Raw genomic sequence first — 25086 nt, 5'->3', positions numbered from 1 at the left:
GAGCTGCCGCCGCCCCGCTCCCCTCAGCGCCCGCCTCTGCTGGCCCCCGCCCCCTCTGGGAGCCCTGCCGCCCCTCGGCGCCTCCTCTGCTGGCCGAGCCTGGGTCGGGGTTTTCCTGTTTCTGGGGAACTGAAGTTTGTCCCTGACCCAGCTGCACCGATGCAGCCTTGTAATCGGGCTTTCCCACTTCCTGGTTCCTGGGGTTCCTTGTGTTGTTCGCACTGCACTGGATCCTGCTCCTCACAGCAGATACGGGCACGCTGTATGTTGGTTCAAGGTAATTCTTAACACCCCCCTCCTCCTCCGCATGGAGACGCGGAATTGTACAGTGTCTTCTCACCTCACCCGTGTCATGAAGAAGTTAGGTCAGACCATCCTCAGCGGGGGGTTTCCCAGCTGGCAGAGGGGGTACAGCAGGAAGTGAAATACAAATTAGGAAGAGAATATAGATGTTTAAGGAGGCTCTGAAGATAAAGGCATTGCACAGGCAGCAGGCCTGATTTATACATTTAGTTAGTAATGTTTTTACAACACGCACTTGAACACAGCAAGTTCCAGTGGTTTTCAACTATATTTGATACTAGACCAGTCTCAATGTTACATATTTTTATTAATTTAATCATAAAGTATCATTTTTTGCATCCTATCTGAAATTAGATTGTAAACGTTTCAGGACAGAAATCATTTCTTCCTCTCTGTGATGTAACACATTTTTGAATGCTATAAAATCAAAGACATATTTTTGTGATATTGTACTCTATTAGGGCTGCTGTTCTTCTCCAGTTGTAATAGAACACCACTGTCATAGACCCGTGCTAATCAAAGGCAGTGACCCTTTCGTTACAGATGAAATTATTCCTACAGGCCAAGGGCCAGATTAGTATATGCAATTTGGCATGTTGAAGGACTCCCACGATCGGGCTCAAAGGTGCACAAAAGTTAAACAGAAGGTCACTATTAACTTTGAATTTCCTCTTTAAATAAAATATTTATACATTAAATCCTACTTTCTGCTTCATTTTTTAAGATGTCAGGTGACTAATCCCTGTTCCTAAGTCAGTGTACCTAATTTAGATTTAGACAATTGTTTTAGTGAAATTTAGTATGCTCAGGTCGAACAAAAATTAGACAAGCCCTATGTTACTGAAACAACTGTATAGAATGCAATAAACAATGCAATAAAATTATTAGACTTGTACAGAGAATAAACATTTCAAACAGGTTGCTGTACTGAAGATTTATTCAGTTGCCAAGAACAGTACATTTTTTTTTTAATCTAATTACAAAATGGAGCCATTAAAAGTACAAATGTAGATTCCACATACACATAGGCTAACCTGTTCAAGTTTCCAATGTACTGTGTTGTAAAGATAAAACAATTCAGGAAATAATTTATATATAATAGGATTTTCAACTTACTTTTCTAGTGCCCATATCCCAAACAAAGCAGAAATACCACAATGCATTCTATAGAGGGTTGTTTTTTTTAAGGCTTTTTAAAGTGAATTTAGTGCTTGTGAAAGGAGCCAAGTTTACAGCATTGGAAATGGAGGTTTTCCATATATTCACAGAACAAGAATACCACAAGCAACAAAGCAAGTTCCCAACATTGCTTAGGAGGTATATTTCAACCTCTCTCTAGGACCTAGAGTCTAGAGTGGCCTAGAGTGGCCTAAGACCTAGAGTCTAGGTGGTCACCTTTGGAATGAGTGGTTATGCCTGGCCATGCTGCTGAGATGTCCAACAACAGTACCGACACATTTGGCCTGTAGATACTAGTCCAGCAGGAACCAGGCACGCCCAAAACAAAAATATTTGAGAAAACTGAAGTCAAAACAAATGTATGAGGAGCATTTTAATTTAATCTATAAACTGTCAAGTTTCTGATGCCAGACAAACAAGTTACATAGCCACTTTTTGACTATCTGCTTAAGTATTGTAATAGTAGCAGCAAGTACATTGTCCAGTGTTTTTCTGTTCATCACTCTAACAGAGCCTCAGCATCATTTATCTAGCAGAAACAATACATTTTGTAGTATAGGCGTAGGATTTTTCCTAAATGGAATTTTGCAGTTGCTATGGATTCATGTGATTGCTTGAGGAGTCCAAGGTTTGCATCTGTCCTTTCACACTATTCCAAAAAAACACCCACATCAGCTACATTTCTGTGTATTAATTCAAAGACCTTGGAAATAAGCGTAACAGCATTAGAGAGACGAGGAAAAATTAGCTTCATTTATAGTTAATATGGCTCCCAGTTGGCAACAATTTCAGAATTCTTCTTCTGCATACAAAGTATGTGATTTCTTTAGTTTCTTTAGTTTTTCAATAGCAGAAGTTACTAAAATCTCTCCATGAACCTTATTGTCTCTTGTTCGCACATTGACAGCATTTTTCACTTTCTCTTTTTCTCCAACCACTGCAAGAGGAATATTGCAGAAAGACATTAATGGACATGCAGCAGGCATGTAACTTTTGAAGAGTGAATTACTACTAGAGAAAAATTCACTGGGACCAATGCTGGTCACCTCTCCAGCCCCATGTGTTAGTCTTTTCCATACATTCAGGAATGTATGGGTACCACCTTAAACATAAAAGTATTTTACACTCATACCTATTTTTTTTTTTTTTTTGAAATGTGAAAAGAAACTCTGCTTTAGCTAATTTGCTAAACTCTGTTTAATCTCCTGCTTTCATTGCCATTTAAAATAAAATCAAACTCCATGCCAGCATATTTAATGTATACCTACAATTAAAAAAGCTTTTACAATGATCAGAAACATAAATACACTATACTTACCTAAAATAAAATTATATTGTGCAAGCTGTGCATTTCTTATTTTCTTGTTTAATGTGCAGCTATGATCTAGATCAACATCAGCCATAAATCCTGCTTCAAAAAATTCACTGCAAACCTAAAAGAAAGTTCCATTAATATTACAGTATATATATATTCCACCGTAGATGCATGAAATAGTAGAGATCATGACCCTGATCCAGCAAAGCATTTAAATGTGCATAACTTTGCTCTTGCAAGTAGTTTGATTGAAAACATTGAGAAAGACTATTCACTTGAGAAAATTACACAAATACTTATGTATGTGGCAGGACTGGGGCTAATTTATTCTGTTAGCCTAACAGGCAACTTTACAATGAAACACTGATTACAATATACAAGATGGCTAGTCTAGGGCTATGTTATATTTTCCTAAATTAGAGAATTACTAAAGCCTAAGCAGCAATAGAAACCCTAAGAATGTTATTTTTGTTAGGAATTACATGTCCCCTTCTTAGATTCATGACTACTAGAATAATGCTTTCATCTCTGCCAAGTGTGTCTATAATATTTACTAAGAGTCATACATGTTCTGTTCTAGGATGGAATTTTAAATGTCTTAGAGGTTATCCAATAACTGATAAAATAAAGTTTATTTCTATTTTTTAAAGGAAGTCTACTTTTACCTGCTGAGCATATTCTTCACAAGTAGGCCCCACAGGCACAACCATGACCTGGCGAGGAGAGAGCCAGAAAGGCCTGGCAAATGTAACAAATACAATTTATAAAAAAATATGTTGTATATACACAAACACACACTTTCCATTCATACCAGTGTTTATTTGCCCTAAGAGTAGCTAAGTAATTTTCAAAAATATTTTAAAATGTAATTAGACATCTAGAGTAGGGCATGATCTTTATCCTGTCCAATTCTCCTCGAACATAATCTATTAATAAATTATTTTAGATCTGGGTTAAATGAACAGAAGCAGTGAAATTTACTGTTAAAACTAGAATAATGTCATGAATCCAATCCACTGTGTTGTGGCTAAGTGTCTCCAAACAATGGATGATCTTTAGACACTACAGAACCTTGTATGCACAGCCATTCCCTGAATCAATAGGGAAAATTAAGGAAAAAGGTTACTAGTTCAAGTTTAAATTTCTTTGGTGTTAATATTGTTAAAAGAGAAAAAGTTACAGTATAAAATCATCAACATTTTGCAGTTGCTTTGGAGTCAGTTCATATTATGGTATAAAGGGATATCACCTGTTGGTCTCTCTGAAGTGACACCACCACCCTTGGGTCTTGTGGCTCTGCTTATGACTTCAGTACCCAACTAGATTAGATAGAAAAGTCTGGAATCCTTTGAATGAGTTCAGGATACAAATCCACAGGGCATGAAGATACATACACAACATTGTCCTCTTGTTCCTTTTCAAGTCAGACATTTGGTTTTATAGCTAGACTGCATTTTAATTTTTCACACTTTATTCATTTTCCTTTATTTTATATTTTTCAAATAATAGGTGGACTGTCTGTGTTCAGAGTGAAATTTGTTCACTTTTTTGCCACCCTGCATTCAGTGGTACTTCTTTGTCACTAGTTCATGGAGAAGTCATCTTTCAGATATTAATCATGAATAAGGGAGCAAATTTCACCATTTATATGTTAAGACTCTCTAATTTATGGATCTATATATGGCTATCCTACATATATTGTAAGTATAACATTGAATTTGTAAGCTAAATAATGAAGGGTGAATAAAATGTATTCTGAATAGTTTCAACGGTCATATTTAGAACATGGTCTTGCTGTACTAGTTTTATTATAATCTTGTAAAACTTAATTTTATCAGTCTACAATTGTCATGGTTGTCTATTATATACAATAGTCTTAATATTTTAATACAAACCATTAATATATCATTTTATGGCGCTCAGACCTCAATGGGAATTCCACCTTTTGGTTGTTTTGCCTGTACTACTTTTGTTAAAAGTCTTGGGAAATTGTTTTGCATTAGGATGTATTGGCCACTAGTAAGTTTTTGTATTTTTCCAGCTACATTTCTAATGGTTTCTTAGTACTATAGGTGTCACATACCATTTTCCTCCATAATTTTCTGCTAGAATAGCTATCATTCTCTCCACTGAGCCCAAAATAGCTCGATGAATTATCACTGGCCTTTTCTTCTCATCACTATCCTTACTGCAAAGAAAAAGAAAAAGATTAAGATACTATTTTTTTTCATCTTCTACTTTGCTTTTTTATATAAAAGATTAAATAGTAGCAAATTATTAATTGCATGAAATTCCACAGCTTTCACTCCAAATTTACTTTTTGACATCCGGACATTCATGAAATAATTGATGATCAAAGCAGTTCGAAATAATCCTGCCTACATATATTGAGACACAGGTACAAAAGAAAACCCAGGTTTTGTAAACTACTGTGAACTTGGATTCAAGATTCCAGCTCTATGACTCAGGTTCATCTCTATATATTTTCATATTTGATATATTTCTTTCCCCTCATTTTTACGGACATTTGTATTAAAACATTAATCTTCATTAGCATCTCCCCTGCTCCTACTGCTTATTTCCCATCTAAAGCTTCAGTCTTTTGGTTTCTATGGTGATTATCATGCTGTGGAAAATAAATGATTGGGACTTCAGATGAAGAATTAGTAGCAAGAGCAGATGAAATCCAAAACAAAGATCCTTTTTTTTTTGTCTGTTTGTTTGTTTGTTAAGTGATCAAATGTAGCAAAACAGAAAAACAGTGAAAGTACTTGTCCAAGGACAACATGGCTATCAAATTTGTTTATTCAACAAGGGAGTGTTCTCCTCTCAATTTGAAAATAAAAAATGATACTTTCCTCCTCCAAAAAAAAAAGTGTTTACATATGATTTATGCACCTCCATCAAAGATGACCTAGTTAATCTGACCTTTGCTTTAAAACTGTGACCGTGTCAGAGACTGTCCTTTCAAGGTGCTGATACTTTAGTGTATAAACTGAATGTGTTCAGAGGAGGCATCAGCCCATAGTGATTGATTAGTGTGTCTTTCCCAAATAAGTTTCCTCAAAGGCTGCCTAAAGTCAGCTGCACCCAGTTCTCTTCGGGAAGAGCAGAGAAGACCAGACAGACAAGTTATAATTTTTTTCTGTTCTTCAGTAGCATTTACAATGAAACTGAGCTGTTGAACCCCCTCTAAATTAGGGGAAAATCCTCAGCTCAGGGCCCAGTCCAAGAAATCAGTTCCACTGCCAGAGTTCCCTTGCCCCTCTAGTGAACCCAAGAATTTTAAGGGTAGGTCAGCAGCTTGTCCAGAGGCAAATAAATAATTAAAATGCTTTTGTTTAACTCATTTTTAATGGGGGTTAACAAACAGCAAAAATAAAAAATGTATCTGTCATAGAGTTGACAGACTATAAAGAATTCAAGCGCTTACCCAACATAAGTAAGGTTAAATCTGATTGGTAGCTGGAAGTCAAGTTGGATGGTAGCACACTGATGGTATCTGCCAATAGCATCTTTGATTTGAATATCAATCTGCAAAGGAAATGCCTGTTACTAGATACAAGTTTTATTGTTACTCTTTATTATGCACCCACAAAGTTGCATTAGAGCTTCATTGCAGAACTGCACCAATTTACTAACCTTAGGACCATAAAATGCTCCATCTCCTGGATTCAACTTCCATGGCTCTCCAAAGTCATTCAAACTGTTTTGTAATTGCTAATGATAAAAATCACAAAAATGAAGTTTAAATATTATCCATTTTTTTTAAATTGCATTTCTTTAACAGTCCTACCAAGGCCACCCATGAAGGGGAAGGAGAGGGAAAAGAACTATATTTCAAAGACTAAATCGTACGAAGTGAGAAAATGGGTATTACGGACTCAAATATCTTTGCAATATAAAGAGTTTTGAACTAATATAGCTAAAAAAACCAAATTACTTTAAATCCTGGCTTTTGTATCAATAGAGTGAGTAGAGATCACCAAAAAGAAATTTTTGGTAGAAAGTAAGTTCAAGCTATGGGTATCTACAAGAAACTATATGAATCAGGAGATTTGTTTTGTCAGTGCTTCACATTTCTGAGCAAGCATAGAACTCAGTCCTAAAACTCTTACTCATGTAAGTAATCCCACTGACTTCAACATGAGTGAAGGTTTGCAAGACTGGATCTTAGACAGTTGTATGTTTCACAAATTCCAAGGCCAGAAGGGACCATTGTGATCATCTAGTCTGACATCCTATATAACACAAGCCATAAAAATCTTCCCCAAAATAATCATTATAGCATATATTTTATCAAAACATCCAATCTTGATTTCAAAATGGTCAATGGGGAAACCTTTCATAAATTGTTCCAATGGTTAATTATTCTCACCATTTAAAAATTATGCTTTATTTCCAGCCTGAATTTGTCTAGCTTCAACTTCCAGTCACTGGAATGTGTTATACCTTCCTCTGCTAGACTGAAGAGCCTATTATTAAATATTTGTTCCCCATATAGACACTTAACTGTAACCAAGTCACTCTTTAATCTCCTCTTTAAGATAAACAAACTGAGCTCCTTGATTCTCTAATGCATGTTTGCTATCCTTTAAATGCTCTTGGGGCTCTTCTCTGAACCCTCTCCAATTTTTCCACATCCTTCTTAAATTGTGGGCATCACACTGGACACAGTATTCCAGCAGCAGTAGTCACACCAGTGGTAAAGATGAGAGGTTGTTTTGCCTCTTACTCCTACTCGAGATTCTCCTGTTTATGCATCCCAGGATCACATTAGCTCTTTTGGCCAGTGCATCATACTGGGAGCTCATGTTCAGATGATTATTCACCATGACTTCCAAATATTTTTCAGAGTCACTGCTCCCCAGATAGAATACCCTATTCTTCAAGTATGGCCTACATTCTTTGTTCTGAGATGTATACATTTACATTTAGCCATATGAATACCCATTCAATTTCTGAGAATGGAAGTATTAAGTACCCTATTGCTTTACCTTTTCTGCATGGTCCCAGATCTCTACTTCTCCTAGGAAGTTTTCAGGTCTTGTAGAAAGGTGCAGTTGGAAGGTAAAACCTAAGACTGCATAAATTGAATGCAAAAAGTTCAGACAGCCCTTCATCTCTTCCTCAATCTGAAATTTAAGCAACACAAATCAACTGAAACAGAACCTCAAAACGCTGCCATGGAGAACTGGTTTATTATTACTATTGTTTTATCACTGGAATCAGGCTTGCTTTATTTTTTCTGAATCGGAAGCTTGTTTCATGTACCTGGGATTTTTGAGGCCAGATTCTGCCACCCTTTCTGTCTACTAATTTACTCCCCATTGAAATCTTTGGGATTACTCATGGAATGAGGTACTACTCAGCATAGTTAAGCAGAGAACATCACCCTGATATATCATTTTTTAAATTACCTTTTCCTGGTTGATTATATGATCTCTTGGGACGTTATTATTATTGCTTAAATATCCTTGTGTCAAGGTATGTAAAAGTAAGATCCTGTATAGGATTTTTCCTGCAGATATACAACTCCAGGTAGGCCTTCTCAATAACTCACAGTCAGCCAGGTCTCTCAAATACTGATTGTTCTCCCTTGCAAATATGGGACATTTATGCCATAAAAGGAGAGCTTAATAAAACATCACGGCATTATCCTGTTGGCAATTTCTGATGGAGACACTATGCATGACAGGGTACTGGCTTAAGCAATTATATAGAAATCTAAGTGGCATACTGAATCCCAGATGAATCAGAAGGAAACAATCTACCAGGGATGAAACAAAAGCAACAAATGCTGCACTTAAGCTACACAGTAACATGTCAGGAGTAGATAAAGGCTGGAAGGTTCTTCACCTGTTCCATTGTGCAAAAGATGTGTGCATCATCCTGTTGGAAGCGTCTGACTCGAGTTAAACCACTTAAAGTCCCTGAGAGTTCATTTCTATGAAGAACCCCGAAGTCTGCAAGTCTAATAGGCATTTCCCTCCATGATCGTGGGCGATGAGAGAACATCAAGCTAGGAGAAACAAATGAAGAATATTTAGGCAGCAAAACTTATACCCTACGTTCTTTGACTTCTTTTGTATGCTAATATACTTGCACAAGACCCAAGATAAAAGATGCATTTTAACTAAATCAGGTTAGGCCAGTCCAAAAAGAAAAACAAGATAAATACGTTTAGCAGTTACATAACACTTTTCAAGATTTACCAATTAATTCTCTCCACACCCCTGTGAGGTATGCAAGTATAGCCACTATTATACAGATGATGAAACTGAGGCACAGAGGAGTGACTTGACAAAAACCACAGAGCCGAGTCCCTGTCAAAGCCAAGGTTAGAACTCAGAGGTTTCCAGCACCCAGTCCTACCATCTAGCCATTAGGTCATCCCATCCCTGCCAAAGTAAATTTTAAACAAACTGCAAGAAAACAAGAGTTGCAAATTATGTTATTTTCCTAAACATGTATTCAATAAATCGTGCCCAAAGCAATCACTAAGTTTTTGGCCATTATAGATATCCAAAAAGCTAATTTTCTTACTTCAGTTTCCAGAAAGGAAATAATACAAGAAACAGATTGAACACATTGATTTTATGCATTGATACAAATTAATAATAGTGCATTGAGACCTGTCTCAAGCACCAAAAGCCCATTGCTTAGTGGAGGGTCTGATCCTAAGAACCCCTCAATACCACTTGGCAAAGGGCTCGCTATTCTAAACAGCAACTCCTATCAGGCCTAACAAACTCATTACACCTTGCACGCTGCTTTATCTAGAAAGACAGAGACGTGTAAGATCTTAAACAAAAGGGAAGATCACACTGGTCATTAACCTAGTTGTGAAATGAACATACTAACACTAAGCAAGAAGTTGTGAATACACACACACACACACACACACACACACACACACACACACACACACACGAAAATACGTTTTAAAAAGTTGAATCAAAGCAGGACTGACAAATGGATTTTGCCCAACAAAATGTGTATAAGCACCAGCCTGCCTCAGTCCAAATGTAAATTAAAGTATTGTAAGTCAACACAATGGAAGCTCCGCTAACATTTGCAAATGTAACATATGTAAATTCTCATATGCAGATGTGAGAAAGTGATGGAAATAGGGAGTCAGCATACCAAGGAACAAATCATGGGGGAGGGTCATCCTGACTCTAGGGGGAAGTGGGGTGGGGGGTGGGGACGACACAAAACAATGAATTTTGGAGGATATACGGAAAAGGCAAAAGGATGCCTCTTTTTCTTCACCAAGGAAGATAAAAGGAGAGCTCTTCTTTCATTAATGAAAGAGGTATTCCAGCCATGTTGGTTGCAGATGGTGGGAGATTGCTTTAGATGAGAAACCACTTCAGAGAAGGCATTAGTCTGTTAAGTTTAGGTCTAGGAAGTGTGTTACACTTTTTGTTTCATACATAATCATTTCTGTTTCCACTATTATCCTTACTATAACTTAATCTTTGATAATAAATGTATGATTGTTTTCACTATCAATAGATCTCAGTGCTGTGAGTTGAATCAAACAAGCTAGTGTCCATCCCCTTGGGGATAGCAAACCTGGTAATTTCTCTGAAGGTTTAGTGGTTAAGAAATTGACGCTGCAGGGAGTGCTCCTAAGATTCAGGGGTTAGTATCTGCTTAGCACTAGCCTGCACAGAGAGAGTGAGGTTTGCAGAGGCCTGAAAGACAATTCTTGTGTTGCCAGAGGTTGTTGGTTTCAGGGAGCTGAGCTACAGTAGGCACAGACAAGACCACTTCACACTGACAAAGGGCAAGCAATGGTGAAATGTCTCACACCCTGTGTACCCATGGGGAGCGTTACAGAGGGGTTTTCCAATATGTCTAGCCCAGAATTGTACTCAAGCTCTCTAAAGATACCTTGGGACAGGCTCTCAGGACAGCTGATTGCCTCATAAGGGTTGTCTGCTGTACAGGTTTTATGTTAACTAAAGAACATTACTATATTAATTTCCCTGAGCCTCAAAACACTACCCTCGCAAGTAGGAAAGATCATTTTTAATGAAGCTGAAAATACAAACCAATGTCCCGGACAGTTCATGGGTTTAAGGGCAAAAGTTTCCTTCTCAACATCAAATGAGAACATGTTTTCACTGTAGTGCTGCCAATGACCAGATGCTTCCCAGAGTTTGCTGTTGTAGATGTTAGGTGATACTACTTCAGTAAAATTACGCCTGTGATATTCCTCCTAGAAAATAAATCCAAAAGGTGATGCAGCCAAAAAAAGTTACTGAGTGTGCTTTACATACAGCAGGGGCCTGATCCTGCAATCCTTACTTCCAACAGCTCTTTATTGAAGTCAGGGGGACCACTCACATGTGTCAGGGTTAGATGACTACAACCAACTTATAAATGTGTTGTAATTTAATAATTAGTCACCACTTTACCTTTGAAAAAGCTTTTGGTTCAGTTCTTCCCAGTTACCTTGTACAACCTTACTAAAGTTTCAGTATATACGTACATACACAAATATACACACTGGGCACACTTATTGCATAAAGCACTCCCACCAAAACAAAAATTGGGTCAATAAGAATCATAGAAATGTAGGGCTGAAAGGGACCTAAAAATGTGTCATTTTAGTTGAGGCCAGTCTGAAAAAAAGCAACACATCTTTAAGACAAAGGAAAGATGTTTATGTTGATTAGAAATTTTAAAGACATGACCACTTACTCGTATAAAATCCATGAGTGTATTATAAAGAAAGGCACCTCTGGGAAGGAAAAAACAGCTTCCTGGACTCAGATCATGGAAGAAGAAAAGTTCTTGCTCCTGTGCAAATAAATGTAGAATTCAGTAAGCCCACTTAAATTGTATCCTCGAGTATTTTTTTCAGTTCAAATCACTATTTTTAATTAACAAGGAGTCTTAACAGTGCCAGAGACAGTGAAAGAGACTTTTAGAATGTAGCAACAAGAACTATAGAAGAGAACAGGATTAAAAATGTTCAGAAAGCAATTTACCAGTATTTCTGATTTTTAGTAGGCATGTGATGATACTAGAGTCCCACCTTCAAAGCTGTGACTGACTAATCTCACATTTCCTCAAAAATTCTGAGCCCTTAAAACAGTTTCATCAGTGGGTACGACACTCCTACTCACTGTGACACTCTGCCCCCACCCACCAGGAGAAAAGTCATCTGGCAGGCACACACCACTCACTGTTGAGATGATTTAATGGTCCAGGATTCTGAGCAAGTAGAAACTTTGTCATAACCTTATGCTAAGAATGGGGGGCATCAGAATGGAGATCTAGTACATTTTTCTTTGGAGAACCTCTGTTAGTATCCTATGTATAATGTTACACTAGTTCATCCATTTTGAACTGGGAACAAGTAAATGTCAATACTTATTGAACAAAGGTCACACTTCATATTAAGATTCAGTTTATAAATAGTTTATAAAGGATTAATAAGTGACTAAGATGTTGTAATACATGGTTCCTTTGTTGTTATAGAATCCACCAAGTGGCTTATATAGATACAACAACTTTTACTGATGTGCTTATAGCCATCTAGAATACACAAAGGGACTCATGTCTGGAACATACTTACAACATCTACTGATCTTGTATTAATCCTTTTAAACCATTTTTAAATGCAATCTTGTGAAATGTGATCAAACACAGATCATGTTTATTACCTGTACAATTCTCACTAGTGTACTAGGTTCCTCACACAGCTATTCAGGTCCCCGATTTAAGGAGTTAACAGGCTAGGATTTAGGCGAGGTTGAGTGCAAAAAGAGAGGGGAGAGTGAGATTGGACACGGTATATATAGGCATAAAGAGGACACATGAAGATTCAGTGCATGTATACTTCTCAGTAAGCAAGTTTCCGTTTAATATATTAATGGGTTCAATTATTTGTAGCATATATGTGCATCTAAGTCATCAGATAGTTGTTTCATACTTTATTTTCTGATTTATATTTTAGATATTAGGAGATTAATTTGTTATTTGAAAGATTCGGAGATCAGGACTCTTGTCAGTTTTAATCCCATGCTGACTCAAAGAAAGCAGGCAACAGAAAACTAGAGAAATGATATGGCAAGAGAGGGAATTATTTCCGAGATTAAAATAATTATGTATGTATAGCCTAGTTAGAAGGCAACCATAGATGGGCATGTGGGGAGGGGACAGGAGACACATGGAGGGTTTGAATACTAAGGAGAAAGCACAATTATTTAGGGTGGCCCAAGGGAAAATAAATAGGAGTAAAAGGATTAAATTAAGCAAAGGAAGATTTAGACTGAATATCAGGAAACAAAACAGCGAGATCTATTAGACCACAGAATAGTTCTAACGGAAGTAGTGGAAGAAAAACACAAGTACACAACCTATATGGAACAATCTTACATTAGCCAGAGGGATAGACAAAGTGGCCCAACTAGTCATCTCTAATTCCTACATTTTTATGACAAAACATGCAGTTATCTGCAATGGCAACAAAGTCAGTCCCCTAGTTTTGCTGATGGTCACCCAACCAATTTTAGCCATCATTTGGGAGTGGCTAATAGTACTCAACTTTCAGAGGGTCTTTTTGGGAGAAAGAAATAGATTTTGGATAACCATCAGGACAATGTAACAAAAATATCAACAGTACCTACCCTTCCAATTTTCCTATGATCCCGATTTCTGGCTTCCTCCTGAAATTTTTCCCATTCTTTCATCATTTTGTTATCAGGGAAGGATATTCCATAAATTCTCTGCAATGTTTCCATGTCAGCCTTTCCCTCCCAATATGTAGAGGAATTCTGATGTTCAAAGAAACATTTAAAAAAAAAAAAAAACAGTATTATACAAACAGCTGCGGGGGAAGAATAACTACTAATGCAATCCAAGTATCTGACTGCTTCTTGGGAAAATAATTGTGTCAAGTCATCCAACATTGGTTGAAAAGATAAAAATACTTGCAGTTAAATGTACGCACTGCTTTTTGGTTGGGAGTCTAAAAAGTACGCATAAAAATACATTATTGTTCTAGTCATGTATCTGTTGTATTTGACCACATTATTTTAATGTGCATCATGTGATTACATTATATTACAGACGATTGTGAAGCAAGATGCTGCAACTTCACAACAACATGATGCAGAGAATAGAAAATAGGAGAAAACATAAAAATAACTTTCTTTTCCACAGTCAAATACTGCTACTGTTTTGAGAACTGAACACTTGATCTGAATATTTAAATATAACAGCACCACAGATTCAAGCACAAAGTTAACCAAACAAAATAATGCTGAATGCTCAAATGAGATAAAAGACTAACTGCCCAACCAAATTAACAAATAAATGGTTTCTAGTAACTTGTATTACATAATTACCAGAAGCATCTGCAAAAGTTAATTCAGGTTCTTTTGTGCTTGATGTCAATTTAAAGAAGCAGTGCTTTCAGGTACAGAAATCCAAGTCAGCATTAGCAGTCCTATAAGTCCCATGCTTTTGGGGGGAGAGGGGCCTAGAAACATGAAGGAATCTCAGGCCAGAGGTGGTCTTCATTTTCATTTACAAAAATAAGTTCCTAGACTGTCTCCTTGAAAAGACAGCCTTGAAAATGTAAAAAGATATCAAAAGAGGGTTGGAAGCTTGTCACTGATTTTTCCTACAGTGTATACATTATTTACAGTCCCTTTTGAGCCACCCAGGACAAACATTCAGGGTTTGGCAAAAATATAACTATAGGTCCCGTGGTCACCCACTCTATAGGGATCTCACTGTGTGCGAGGGAGACTAGCTCAACAGTATGCTCACTGGGGGCTTGACAGAGGTGTGGGGACAACATGTGGTGGGAGACAAGAGTGGTCTTGAGGTGTACGTGTCAGTTTCATCAGCTCAGCTGGCCAGCAGCTCCAACAGGTAGCCAAGTTATTGAGATAGAAAATAATGTTTTGCTCTGTCTTTGTTTTTCTTTATTTTTCTATACCAACAAATATGGATGTTCCCTTACTTAAGAGACAAATGGCTACATTAATAATCTATAAAAGTGAGTTGCTCCTGTTCATTTACACCAATATGGAGCTGGCAATCAAGACAGACAAGAGTCAGTTAATTTGGGGGAGCTGCAGGGGAGAGGAGGAGGGTAATCAGTCATTTTATTTGGGGGGGCGGGATGAGGGAGAAGGGGGAAAAAGTTAAGGATGGTTCTGATAGTAGCACAATTAAGAAAAAAATAGACTCCAGCCTATGGCATTTCAGGTTTAAAAAAAAAAAAAAACACATCTAAAACACACACCAGCATAACTCCATTCTGACCCTGCTTTAGCTAGCTTTGAAAGCGCAATCAATTTGTATCCATACCTTAAAAATCTTTAAGGCTTTAATTTTTCCAGTGTGTCTCACATGTGGGCCTCTGCAGAGATCAATCAATGGACCACACCTATAATAAAATTAAGAGACAAAGCTTTTTATTCCTCAAATGTTATAACACTTCAAAATAGAGTCAGTAATCATGTTCAAGAAAAGGTATGGTGACTGGCACACATCGATTAATACAAACATTATATGTAACCACTCAGAAATGTACAAGGTGTGTTTTAAGTGCAATTGTGCTGCATGAGGTCTAGTCTCAGCAACATACTAGGACCCAGTACTGCAAGGTGCTTCCCATTGGAAGGATGTTAAGTTAAATAAATTTGGGGAAAATAATTTCTTCCCTCAATTTAGATGAAGTCTGCCCAAATTCCTATTGTCCAATAATAGAAGTATAGTGCATAGTTATTTAAGCAATGTAATAATATGTATTCTTGTATATTTTTACCTGTATACTGTGGTAGTCGGCATGTCAACTTTCTCATTCAGGATACGACATTTAAATTTATTATACTATATGAGGGAGGAAAAAAAGGTTAGAAACTGGAACTTCAATAACATCAATCACTACAGCGACATTCTGGTATAGTTGTATAGTCATAGAAAGCACTAAAATTATTAAAAAGTGACATGATCATATATAGCAGAGCAAGACTGACATTCCTGCCAGCAGTGTTACAAAACATACAGAGAAGACAGGACAACCAGACATAGCATAATCTGTCTGGGTGTATGCTGATAGCATCTTTCCATCAAATACCTCAAAGCACTTTTACAAAACACTAAAAATACAATACTACCTAGAGGCTGATAATCTTATCCTTAACAATGGGTATTAATTATGTCACAGAGGTCACAGAATCTTCCTGCAACCTCCATAATGTTTTGTGCTTCATAATGTTTTGTGGGGCATGAGCTGTCAGCTGGGTGGGGGCTGGCTGCTCCCTGCCCCGTGGGCAGGGCGAAAATAGGACCTGGAACTCAGAACCGCAGTGAGGAGCGGGGAACCCCCAGAGCTCCCTGGTACCATGGGCGGCTGGCGGGGGGTGTCCCTGGACTCCCTGCCACTGTGGGTGGCTGAGGATCCCACCTGCTGCTGGTGGCAACGGGCCCCACAGCTCTGAGTCGCTGCAGGCGATCCTTTCAGCTAGGAGCCGACATGGGCTGTGGGGGGCAACTTGGAGCTCCCAGCCACTGCGGGTGGTAGGGGGAGCCACTGTCGCCGCTGGGGGTTCCCCGCAGCTCTGAGCCCCCGCAGCTCTGAGCCACTGCCCCCTAGCCACTGCCCCCTAGCCCCCAGCCTCTGCAGGTAGCAGAGGGGACCCTGCCCTGCTGCTCTCATCCCACCCCCGTAGTCAATCCCATTTTGTCATAGATAGTTATTTTTAGTAGAAGTCAGGGAAAGGTCATGGCTTCCATGAATTTTTGTTTATTGCCCGTGACCTCCATGACTTTTACTAAAAATAACTGTGACAAAATCTTAATCTTACCCCTTGTACAGATGGATAAAGAAAAGTAGTAAATCATATTATTCTGATGAGTTAAAATCCTATTTTAAAAATTATTTTTACATGCTCATTACTCCAAATCTTACAGTAGCTCCAAAGAATTACCTTAAACATATCTAGTAGGATCTCCTTACTGACTTCTAGTCTTTCAAAAGGCTGCTTCTCTTTTATGATATTTTTACACACATTCTCCAATGTAGGGAATTCTGTACTAGATACGCCTCTAAACAAAAAATTGGAGAAAGTTACTATACCTGTAATAACAAAAAAAGAGTTCAATAGGACAATTCATTATCCACAAATGCTATTGAGAAACCATCTTCCTTTACTTCCTTTTCTGTGAGGAGAGTGGACTACTTTGATTTAACCACTACAATGATTCCTTTAGTTTAATTACAACTATGCATTCAGGCTCTAATCTGGCAAACACTTACACACATACTTAACTTTATTACTGCAAGAAGTCCCATTGAAATCAACGGGGCTACTCATGATAGTAGTTAAACACATGCATTCGTGTTCGCAGGTCTGGGGCCTCAAAGAACATACACTGTTTTAGACATAATTGGTCTATTTATTTGTACTTGTCCCATCTCTATGGCACCTGAGTGCATTATGGTATGTCTAGATGGGGATAAAGCCCTGGGGCATTGCTGTGCCTGGCCCAGGTCAGCTGGCTCAGGCTCACAGGTCTCAGATTGTGGTGCTGAAAAATTGTTCAGGCTGGAGCCTAAGCTATGGGACCATCCACCATCACAGGACCCAGCGCCTGAACGTTTACACCATAATTTACCGCCCTGTAGCCTGAGCCCAACGAGCCCAAGTCAACTGACACAGACCAGCCGCAGGCGTTTAATTACAACATAGACATATTTTCTGACTTGCCAAAAAGTTTTACCCAAGAGCGACTTAGGAGAGTAAGTCCTATTTTCAAAAGTTTAATTGAAAGTCATTGAAGACTTATTCTCTTAATCGTCTGTCACTTTCGACAATGGACTTATCCTGAGTCACTTAGGCACATAGAAAATTTGACCCAAAAGTTCTACTTTCTTCCACAAAACATTCAGTAACTGAGAGTCTTGAGGAGGTGACTGACAGATATTTCTGAAATTCAGTCCTATTTCTTCCAAACATTGACATAAAGAGAAGACTAACCTGTCAGTTTTAAATCAAAATTGATCAGCTTTACTTTCTTTTTAATATGCAGGTAAAAATTGATTCAGCATAACTATGTCTTAAATACTGAAATCAAAACCAAAACACTTACAGACATTATGACATTTTACCTGTCTTCAATGTACATATCGTAATAAAATCCATTCTCAATAGGCGGCCCATAGCACAAACAGCCTCCATAGTAACTTTCCATGGCCTCTCCAAGGATGTGAGCACTTGAATGCCAGTAAACCTGTAAATAAATAATAAAGTCAGAAAAACAGGTCACAGGACAATGTCCTCTTGATGTTACATAATTTTGTAAAAAATCAAGGCATTTCTATGGAAGAGAAGAGTTGTGATGAAGCCATAATGTTTAAATTGTAAGCAGGAAATGATGATTCTGTCTTTATTTCTATTGTGTTAGATGATTAATGTAGATTCAATAATTGTATCTGATAAATACTGGTTCAACAACATGATGGTAGCTGTATCGTGGCCCAGTTGTATTCTAATTTGCTCAGTGATTAGACCTTGTATGAGTCAGTCACAGCAAACTTTTGTATTTTGTTCATTTATAAATAGACTGATTTCAGGCCAGCTAAACTTTAATTTATACAAATAATACACAGCAATCTGATCAGCTATTATAAATGCTATTGACTTTATTAAATGTCTTCAGATAATATGCACACTTCAGAAAAACTTAAAAAAAACCAAAACCTTGTCGTAGAACTGCTTTGCATTTAGGCTTCAGTCATACAAAGGCTTATTCACGGACTTACCTTTATGCACTGTGAATAGTCCTATATTGTAATCAATGAGACTATTCACAGTGCATAAAGTTAAGCACATTCTTAAGGGGGGCTTTAGCCCCTAGCCCACAATAGCTTAGGCACGTAACTTTATGCACACACAGAGTTCCACTGAATAGGATACGGACATGTCTGAAGTTACTGAAGTGTTGCAGGCTCAGAGAGACATATTTTATTCATAGGTCTAATTCTGAACCAGCATGAGATTTCAGTACAAAGTCTAAGATGCCCCCAAAAGTAACACATTTAGGATCTGATCTTTTGAGATGTTGAACAACCTGAACTACCACTGTTCTCCCAGAGTCAAACCTTTAGATGTTTCATCTACAACATATATTAGAGACATTTTTAAAATACCAAACTGCTTTTCATTTAACATACAAATCTAGATAGTTTTTGTTTTGTTTTGAGCCAACTTCTACACATTAACTAAAAGAGGGGAGGAAAAAAGGAATTAAAAAAAACTGTGTTACTAATCCATAAATTCCCTTTTGAAGTAGCACATACTTAATATTGATCAAATTTACCTGGTCAAATCAAGCAAATCCAGAGAGACTATTTACTTACTGCCTGAGCTTCTTCATTATCAAACGTAAGCAGCTCCACTGAACAATCTCCCTCTAACGGACGATCCAGATCCCACAATTCACCATTCACTTTGGCTATTACTGAATTATCAGCCAGTCCTCGACTAAGGAATAAAAGTAACAACATGTGTACCAAAGGCATTTTGGGGCAGATTTTTAAAAGGTATTTAGGTTCCCAGATGTTCCTCAGAATCCCACTAGGCACTTATCTAAATCTTTAGGAACCTGAATAACCTTCAAAATCTGCCCCCTTGACCTCTATCAACTTCTAAAACATTTTCAAAGCTTCATTCACTTTTGAGTTACAGACTGTAAACCCTCTGACGACTTAATCCCAAACCCTTCGTTCAGGAGTGAGGAAGGACAGGAACTCTGCTTACTGAATAATAATCTCATATTCTATCAATATTTAGGATTGAACATGATATCAACTATTGGAGTTAATTGCTGACAGTTTCATTGGATTTTAAAGCTAGAAGGGAACATGATGATCATCTTGTCTGACCTCCTGCATAACAAAGGCCAAAAAACCACAGCCAATGATTTCTGCATTAAATCCAAGATCTGTCTGCATTGCTGCCACAAGGAAAGCAAGGCAAAGCAAAGATTAAAAAACAGTCAAGTCACCCACTCAGTAACCCTATAACAAACTAGCTCAACTGGGAAGAGAGGAGGACAAAAACAAACAAAATCACCACCTATTAAAACTTGTTTACATCTGCAGTTTACCTAATTCCTGCAGCCAGCTGATATGGTGTTGTTTTCCAAGATTCCCCTTCAATCACTTTACCATCTGTCAGAATCATTTTGATAGGCTTGCTCTGGTTAGCTGCTCTGTAAGCAAGCAAAGCATCATGCTCTTTTTTCAGTGTTTCATAAAGCTTCAGCCTGTCTTCTATGAAGCTTGGCTCACACTGCAGCTGTAAGAATCACACACAGCAGTCACAAAACTATTTTTAAAAGAAAAACCCAAATAGGGGAGGTTAGTTTAATGTGTTTATGCAACATCTAGGACAATGAGGCTCTGATCTTGGTTGCTGGCTTCAGGTACTTTTGAAACAAAAAATATTCATAAACACTTCTCACCCCCAATCAGTGTCAGATTGTAATAACTATCATGGCCATTTTCAAGTTTGTTATATAAAGATTAGTAATTGAAACATTCTAAAAGCCAAGCATCACCAGGGCTTCTTTGGGGGGGCTCTGTCAGCACCCCCCACTCATCCTCCCGTGTACTTCCTCCCCATACACCACTCCCCCACACACACCTGGAAGAACCACAGTATCTATGATGGCTGCTTAAATCCGCTTGCAACACTTATAGCTGAGGAAATGTTTCTGACTCCTGGTCAATATTGACAAACATATGCACTTCAACCCTAATCTTGCAATAACTTTGCACATGCTTAACTTTATACACTGTGAGCAGTACTACTGAACTCAATGGGACTAGTCAGTGTGTAAAATTAGGAATGTGTGCAACCTTTAGCCAGCTACTAGAATTCTCCCAATCTCCTTAATGGCAAACATTCCTCCCACCCCTAAATGCGTTACACAAATTAGGAAAATCTGTCAGAGACCCTGCATATTTTATTAGGCAAAAGGTGTGACAGAGGGGAGGACCAGTTCTGAATCTGCTCTAGCAAAGACCCTTCTTTTGTGCACTATAAAATATCTGCTTACCTCACTCCTAAAACCATTCACAACTTCATTTTCTTTTTTTTTGTCCTTTTTCTTCTTATTTTGGGCACCAGTCAGACCCGCATTGGAGGCATTCTAAAAAAGTTAAAAGGAGTTATACTGCTATGTTTGCTGGCACATGATTTAGATAGACAGCAACGAAAGAATATTCAGAAAAGGGCCACAGTCTGATGATGGGCTAAAGAAGTCATTACAGGATTACGGGATGTGTCCTATCAGAATAAACTGAAAGACATTTTATAATTAATAAACAAATATATATTTTTAAAAAATTGTGCCTATCCAATGTTCTGGATGTATGTCCATTGGCCCAGGAAAACAGCAGGCCCAGTATCCAAGAGATAGAAAATCCTCCCAAATCCCCTGGAGTTTTCTCAGTGCTGCAACACATCAACAAATCCTCCCCAGTAAAAGACAGGAGAACAAAAAGGCCTGAAGAGCAATAAAATCAGGCTTTGGTGAAAAAACAAAAGAAAAACTCCACATGCAAGAATACCCATTGAAAACAAGACGACAACAGAGAGGTGCTGTGATCCAGAAGACAAGGTACTGGATTCAGACGCAGGACACCTGCGTTCTAGTCCCAGTTCTGCTGTGTGACCTTGAGCCAGTCATTTCACCTCTCTGCATCTATTTCTCCCACCCTCTAGTCTGTTTTAGACTGTAAGCACTTTGGGACTGAGCACACTCTGTTATTGTGTGTTTGACAGTCATGTTCTGATGGCAGCTGAGGCCTCTGGACACCTAATAGGATCATTTAATCATGAAGAGAGAAGGGCATAAATGAGGTAACTCGGTTGCAGCCTGTTTAAGGCTCTATCGCAAATTCCATCTGGAAATGAATGGCGAGCTGGTGCAGCTATTTGGGCTGCCCTGTACTCTGCTCTCTGCAAGGAAGCCAATGGATTGCTACAGTCGGTCTCTGCTGCAGTTTGAGTGATCTTAAAGGGTAAGTGCATGAAGAACATATTGCAATAATTTAGGCTCAAAAAATCACAGAAACGTGAATCACTATGACAAGGTCCTTATCCAAAAAGAGTCACTGCCTCCTAGACCACCAACAGCTGGCAGCTACCACTGCCTGACCTGATGATGTAGACTCATGCAGGAGAGCCGACAAGAAATAGGGGGTGTGAGCCCGAACAACAAAAGGCGTGTAAACGCTCCTCACGGACACAGCTTGTACCGACGCGGCCACCTCTAGTTTGTTCCTCTCCCCCGCCCAATAATCTCAGCCCTACCCGGCTGGAGCAGCAGCGTTTCCCCTGCCCCCGCCAGGCCCTGCCCCGGCTGCTGAACAGGGATCCGCGCGCCGCACATGTCAACGCACGGGCCGGGCCGTTGGCTCGTGAAGCGAACCGGTCCCGTCAGCGGCGCGCGCTCGGCGCAGAGCGCGGGAGAACGGCCGCGCCGGAGCCTCGGGCCGCGCCTGTCGCGAGACAAGGGCGCTCGTCGGGGCCCGTCGCAGCGACCCGCACGAAAACCAGCCGTTGTGAAAGGTCCTGGGAGCGTGAGCGGCGGTTGCTGACCGTGAGATCATGGAGCCCCACGGGCCCCGCCCCGCCCCACCGGCTCCGGGCCCCCCAACCCAGCCCCCCGGCCGCACATGGCAGGCAGGCCCCGGCCCGGCCCGGCCCGGCCCCCGGGGCTAGGCCGGGGTCTGTCATTCCCTCCCCCCCGCCCCCCGCGCGCTACCTCGCTGCCTCCTGCGGGGCCCGGCCCCCCGCGGCCCAGCTCGGCGGTCAGGCTGCGCCGGAGGTGCAGGAGCCGGTAGCGCAGCTTCTCGTTCTCCGCCCTCAGCCGGTGCAGCTCCGGGCTGCTGCTCTCCGGGCCGCGCTCCGGCTCCGGCTCCTTCAGGCGGCCGATCTCGGCGGTTAACCAGCGGATCTCCCGCTCCTGCCGGGCCAGGCGCAGGGCGATCGCTTCGCTGGCGGCTGCCATCTTCTCCCCGCCCCGGATCCGTGCTGTGGCGCCGGCAGCGAGGTGGCCCCTTAGCTCAGCTCAGCCCAGCCCCCCCGTCTCCTTCCCCTGAGGGACGGGCTGGGCTCGGCCAGGTGCTCCGGGGAACGTGACCGCCGTGCGCCCGCACAACCCTGCCTCCTCCAACCCGGCTTGTAGAGACCTCGCGTGAATCTCGCCAGTCCTGCTGTGGGGCTGGCCGCCAATGATTTAACCATGGGGGAGGGGGGGGTTAACGTCTTCATGTTTCTTTCAGTGCTACAAGGGGATGGTACAGGTCTTGAAAATCACCCCAAATGTGTTGTGTCATTTATGGACAGCCCCTTGCTGGGGAAAGGGGGGGGGGGTTGGATCCTTTTCTTTTCCCTGCAGAAAAAACCTTGAAAATGCCAAAGACTGGGCTTGAAAGTGCATGGGGCGACCTTCCCTGTAGCCACATAGTTTGCAGCACAGCCTTCAACCGGTGATATTGGAAATGCGAGGGAACCCAGCACAGGTCGTGGCTGTGGGTGGGGATGGTGTCACCAAAGCTGCTGCTGATGGTAACAGGGCCACCGCAAACACTTGTCAAATGTATAAAGCAAAGAAAGGATTAGAAACTAAATACAATTTGTATTATTCCGTCACAGGAACGCTGAGTGTTAGCTTTAACAATGGTAAGTACAAAATTCACAGACATAAATGAGACTCAAATTGCCATGTCCTTTTTGTGCTACAAAAGATTAAGCTTCAGTAGGAAGTAGGGTGACCAGATGTCCTGATTTTATAGGAACGGTCTGGATATTTGGGACTTTTTCTTATATAGGCGACTATTACCTCCCATCCTCTGTCCCAATTTTTCACACTTGCTATCTGGTTGAAAGTTGTCATACCACCGGGAGGGCATTATACAGTGCCACATTTCCTGTTAATACACAGTGATAGACAAACACTATAGTTGCAGAGATTGAGAACGAGAATACAGACAAGCTACATTCCAGTAGCATCAGTACTAGGTTTACTTTACAAATAATTTTTTGTTATTTGAATAAATTATCCTAAAAACCTGTCATAGTTTATCACTGACATATTACCTATGTGCTTCAAGGTCTTCATCTCTAAAATTGCCAGTAATACCTACCTAACTCATGGTGAAATTATTAATTAGCTAATATTTAAAATTACCAGAATGCATACAAAGCAACTCTTGTGCTGAGAGACTAGCATCCCTCACATTTCAGCTGACCCAGAAAAATGTTCCTTGAAAAGCTTTTTCTTGGCTGCTATGGGAAGCTGCTGATGGAATGAAGAACTCGTGCTCCCCTCTATCTAAAATGAATCAATTATGGGCAAAGGTTTCCCAAAGAAACATTTCACTGACTCAAAATCTGTCACTGTGTATAATGGCCTGATACCAACAGATGAGTAATTTATGTTTGTGGAGAGGGAGGCAAAAGGCAAGGATACACTGATTAGCATCCAAACTAACCCCATTCTTGAGATTACCTTTCCTCTTAATTTAAATATCAATCTGAATCCTTCCTGCAGCATCAGACCTCACTTAGGGGTCAAACAATTACATTCACCTGCCCTGGGCTGCTCTTTGCATGGCCTTTATGTTGTTAAGTCTCATAAGATTTCTCTCTCTTAGTGGAGGAATTCTTCTGGTCAGCCCCTCTGCATGTTCCTTCAGCTGTCCAGTAGCGCATCTGCCATGGCAGACATTCTGGCTTCATTCTTAACACATGCCACTAATATTGCCATTTTCTCTTCTGGATAACCTTAGAGATAAAGAGTGGTTGAACTCTCTGCTGAATTTCAGCACTAGTTATAAATTCATTCCATATAACACAATTTTTAAGTCTTTTGCCTTCAAAGGCATTTAGACATTGTTCTGTACCTTTAGTGGATTTCCAGCTTTCACATCCATATGTCAAGATGGAAATAACATTTGAGTAGAAGATTCATAATTCGTTGGTTGTAGAGGACCAAATCTGGTTTAAGATGGTAAATACAACTGCCACCTTGCCAGTTTGTGACATTATTTCCTTCTGGACATCCCCATTGGTTTGCACATTACTACAATTTACTGGGTACCTAAATTGCCTCACTTCTTCTATTCCTGTGCCCTCTAAAGTAGTGTTTGATTTGGGAGTTAGCTAGGGTTCTCATTAGATTCGTTTTTCATACCTAATTATTGATCACATCTCTTTTGTGATGCTGGATAGTCT

General features: G+C 39.8%; 1 protein-coding gene across 1 annotated transcript; it reads right to left on the bottom strand.

Annotated features, from left to right (window-relative positions):
* Positions 1-1113: 1113 nt before the first annotated feature.
* Positions 1114-23039, bottom strand: TARS3 (threonyl-tRNA synthetase 3). The gene is made up of 19 exons (XM_067534541.1): positions 22613-23039; positions 20900-20992; positions 19946-20136; positions 19197-19320; positions 17946-18067; positions 16765-16882; positions 15600-15664; positions 15140-15218; positions 13447-13593; positions 11513-11611; positions 10861-11027; positions 8657-8819; positions 7795-7932; positions 6440-6517; positions 6231-6331; positions 4881-4985; positions 3463-3535; positions 2801-2915; positions 1114-2419 (listed from the first exon to the last, which is right to left on the bottom strand). Exons 1-19 carry the CDS (start codon positions 22856-22858, stop codon positions 2271-2273), a joined length of 2373 nt encoding a protein of 790 aa, XP_067390642.1. The 5' UTR covers positions 22859-23039; the 3' UTR covers positions 1114-2270.
* Between the last annotated feature and the right edge of the window lie 2047 nt (positions 23040-25086).

The sequence above is a fragment of the Emydura macquarii genome, unplaced genomic scaffold (assembly GCF_026122565.2).
Source record: "Emydura macquarii macquarii isolate MOO-44397 ecotype Brisbane River unplaced genomic scaffold, CSIRO-AGI_Emac_v2 contig_3451, whole genome shotgun sequence".
Lineage (NCBI taxonomy): Eukaryota > Metazoa > Chordata > Testudines > Chelidae > Emydura > Emydura macquarii.
This window is presented reverse-complemented; position numbering and strand designations above follow the sequence as displayed.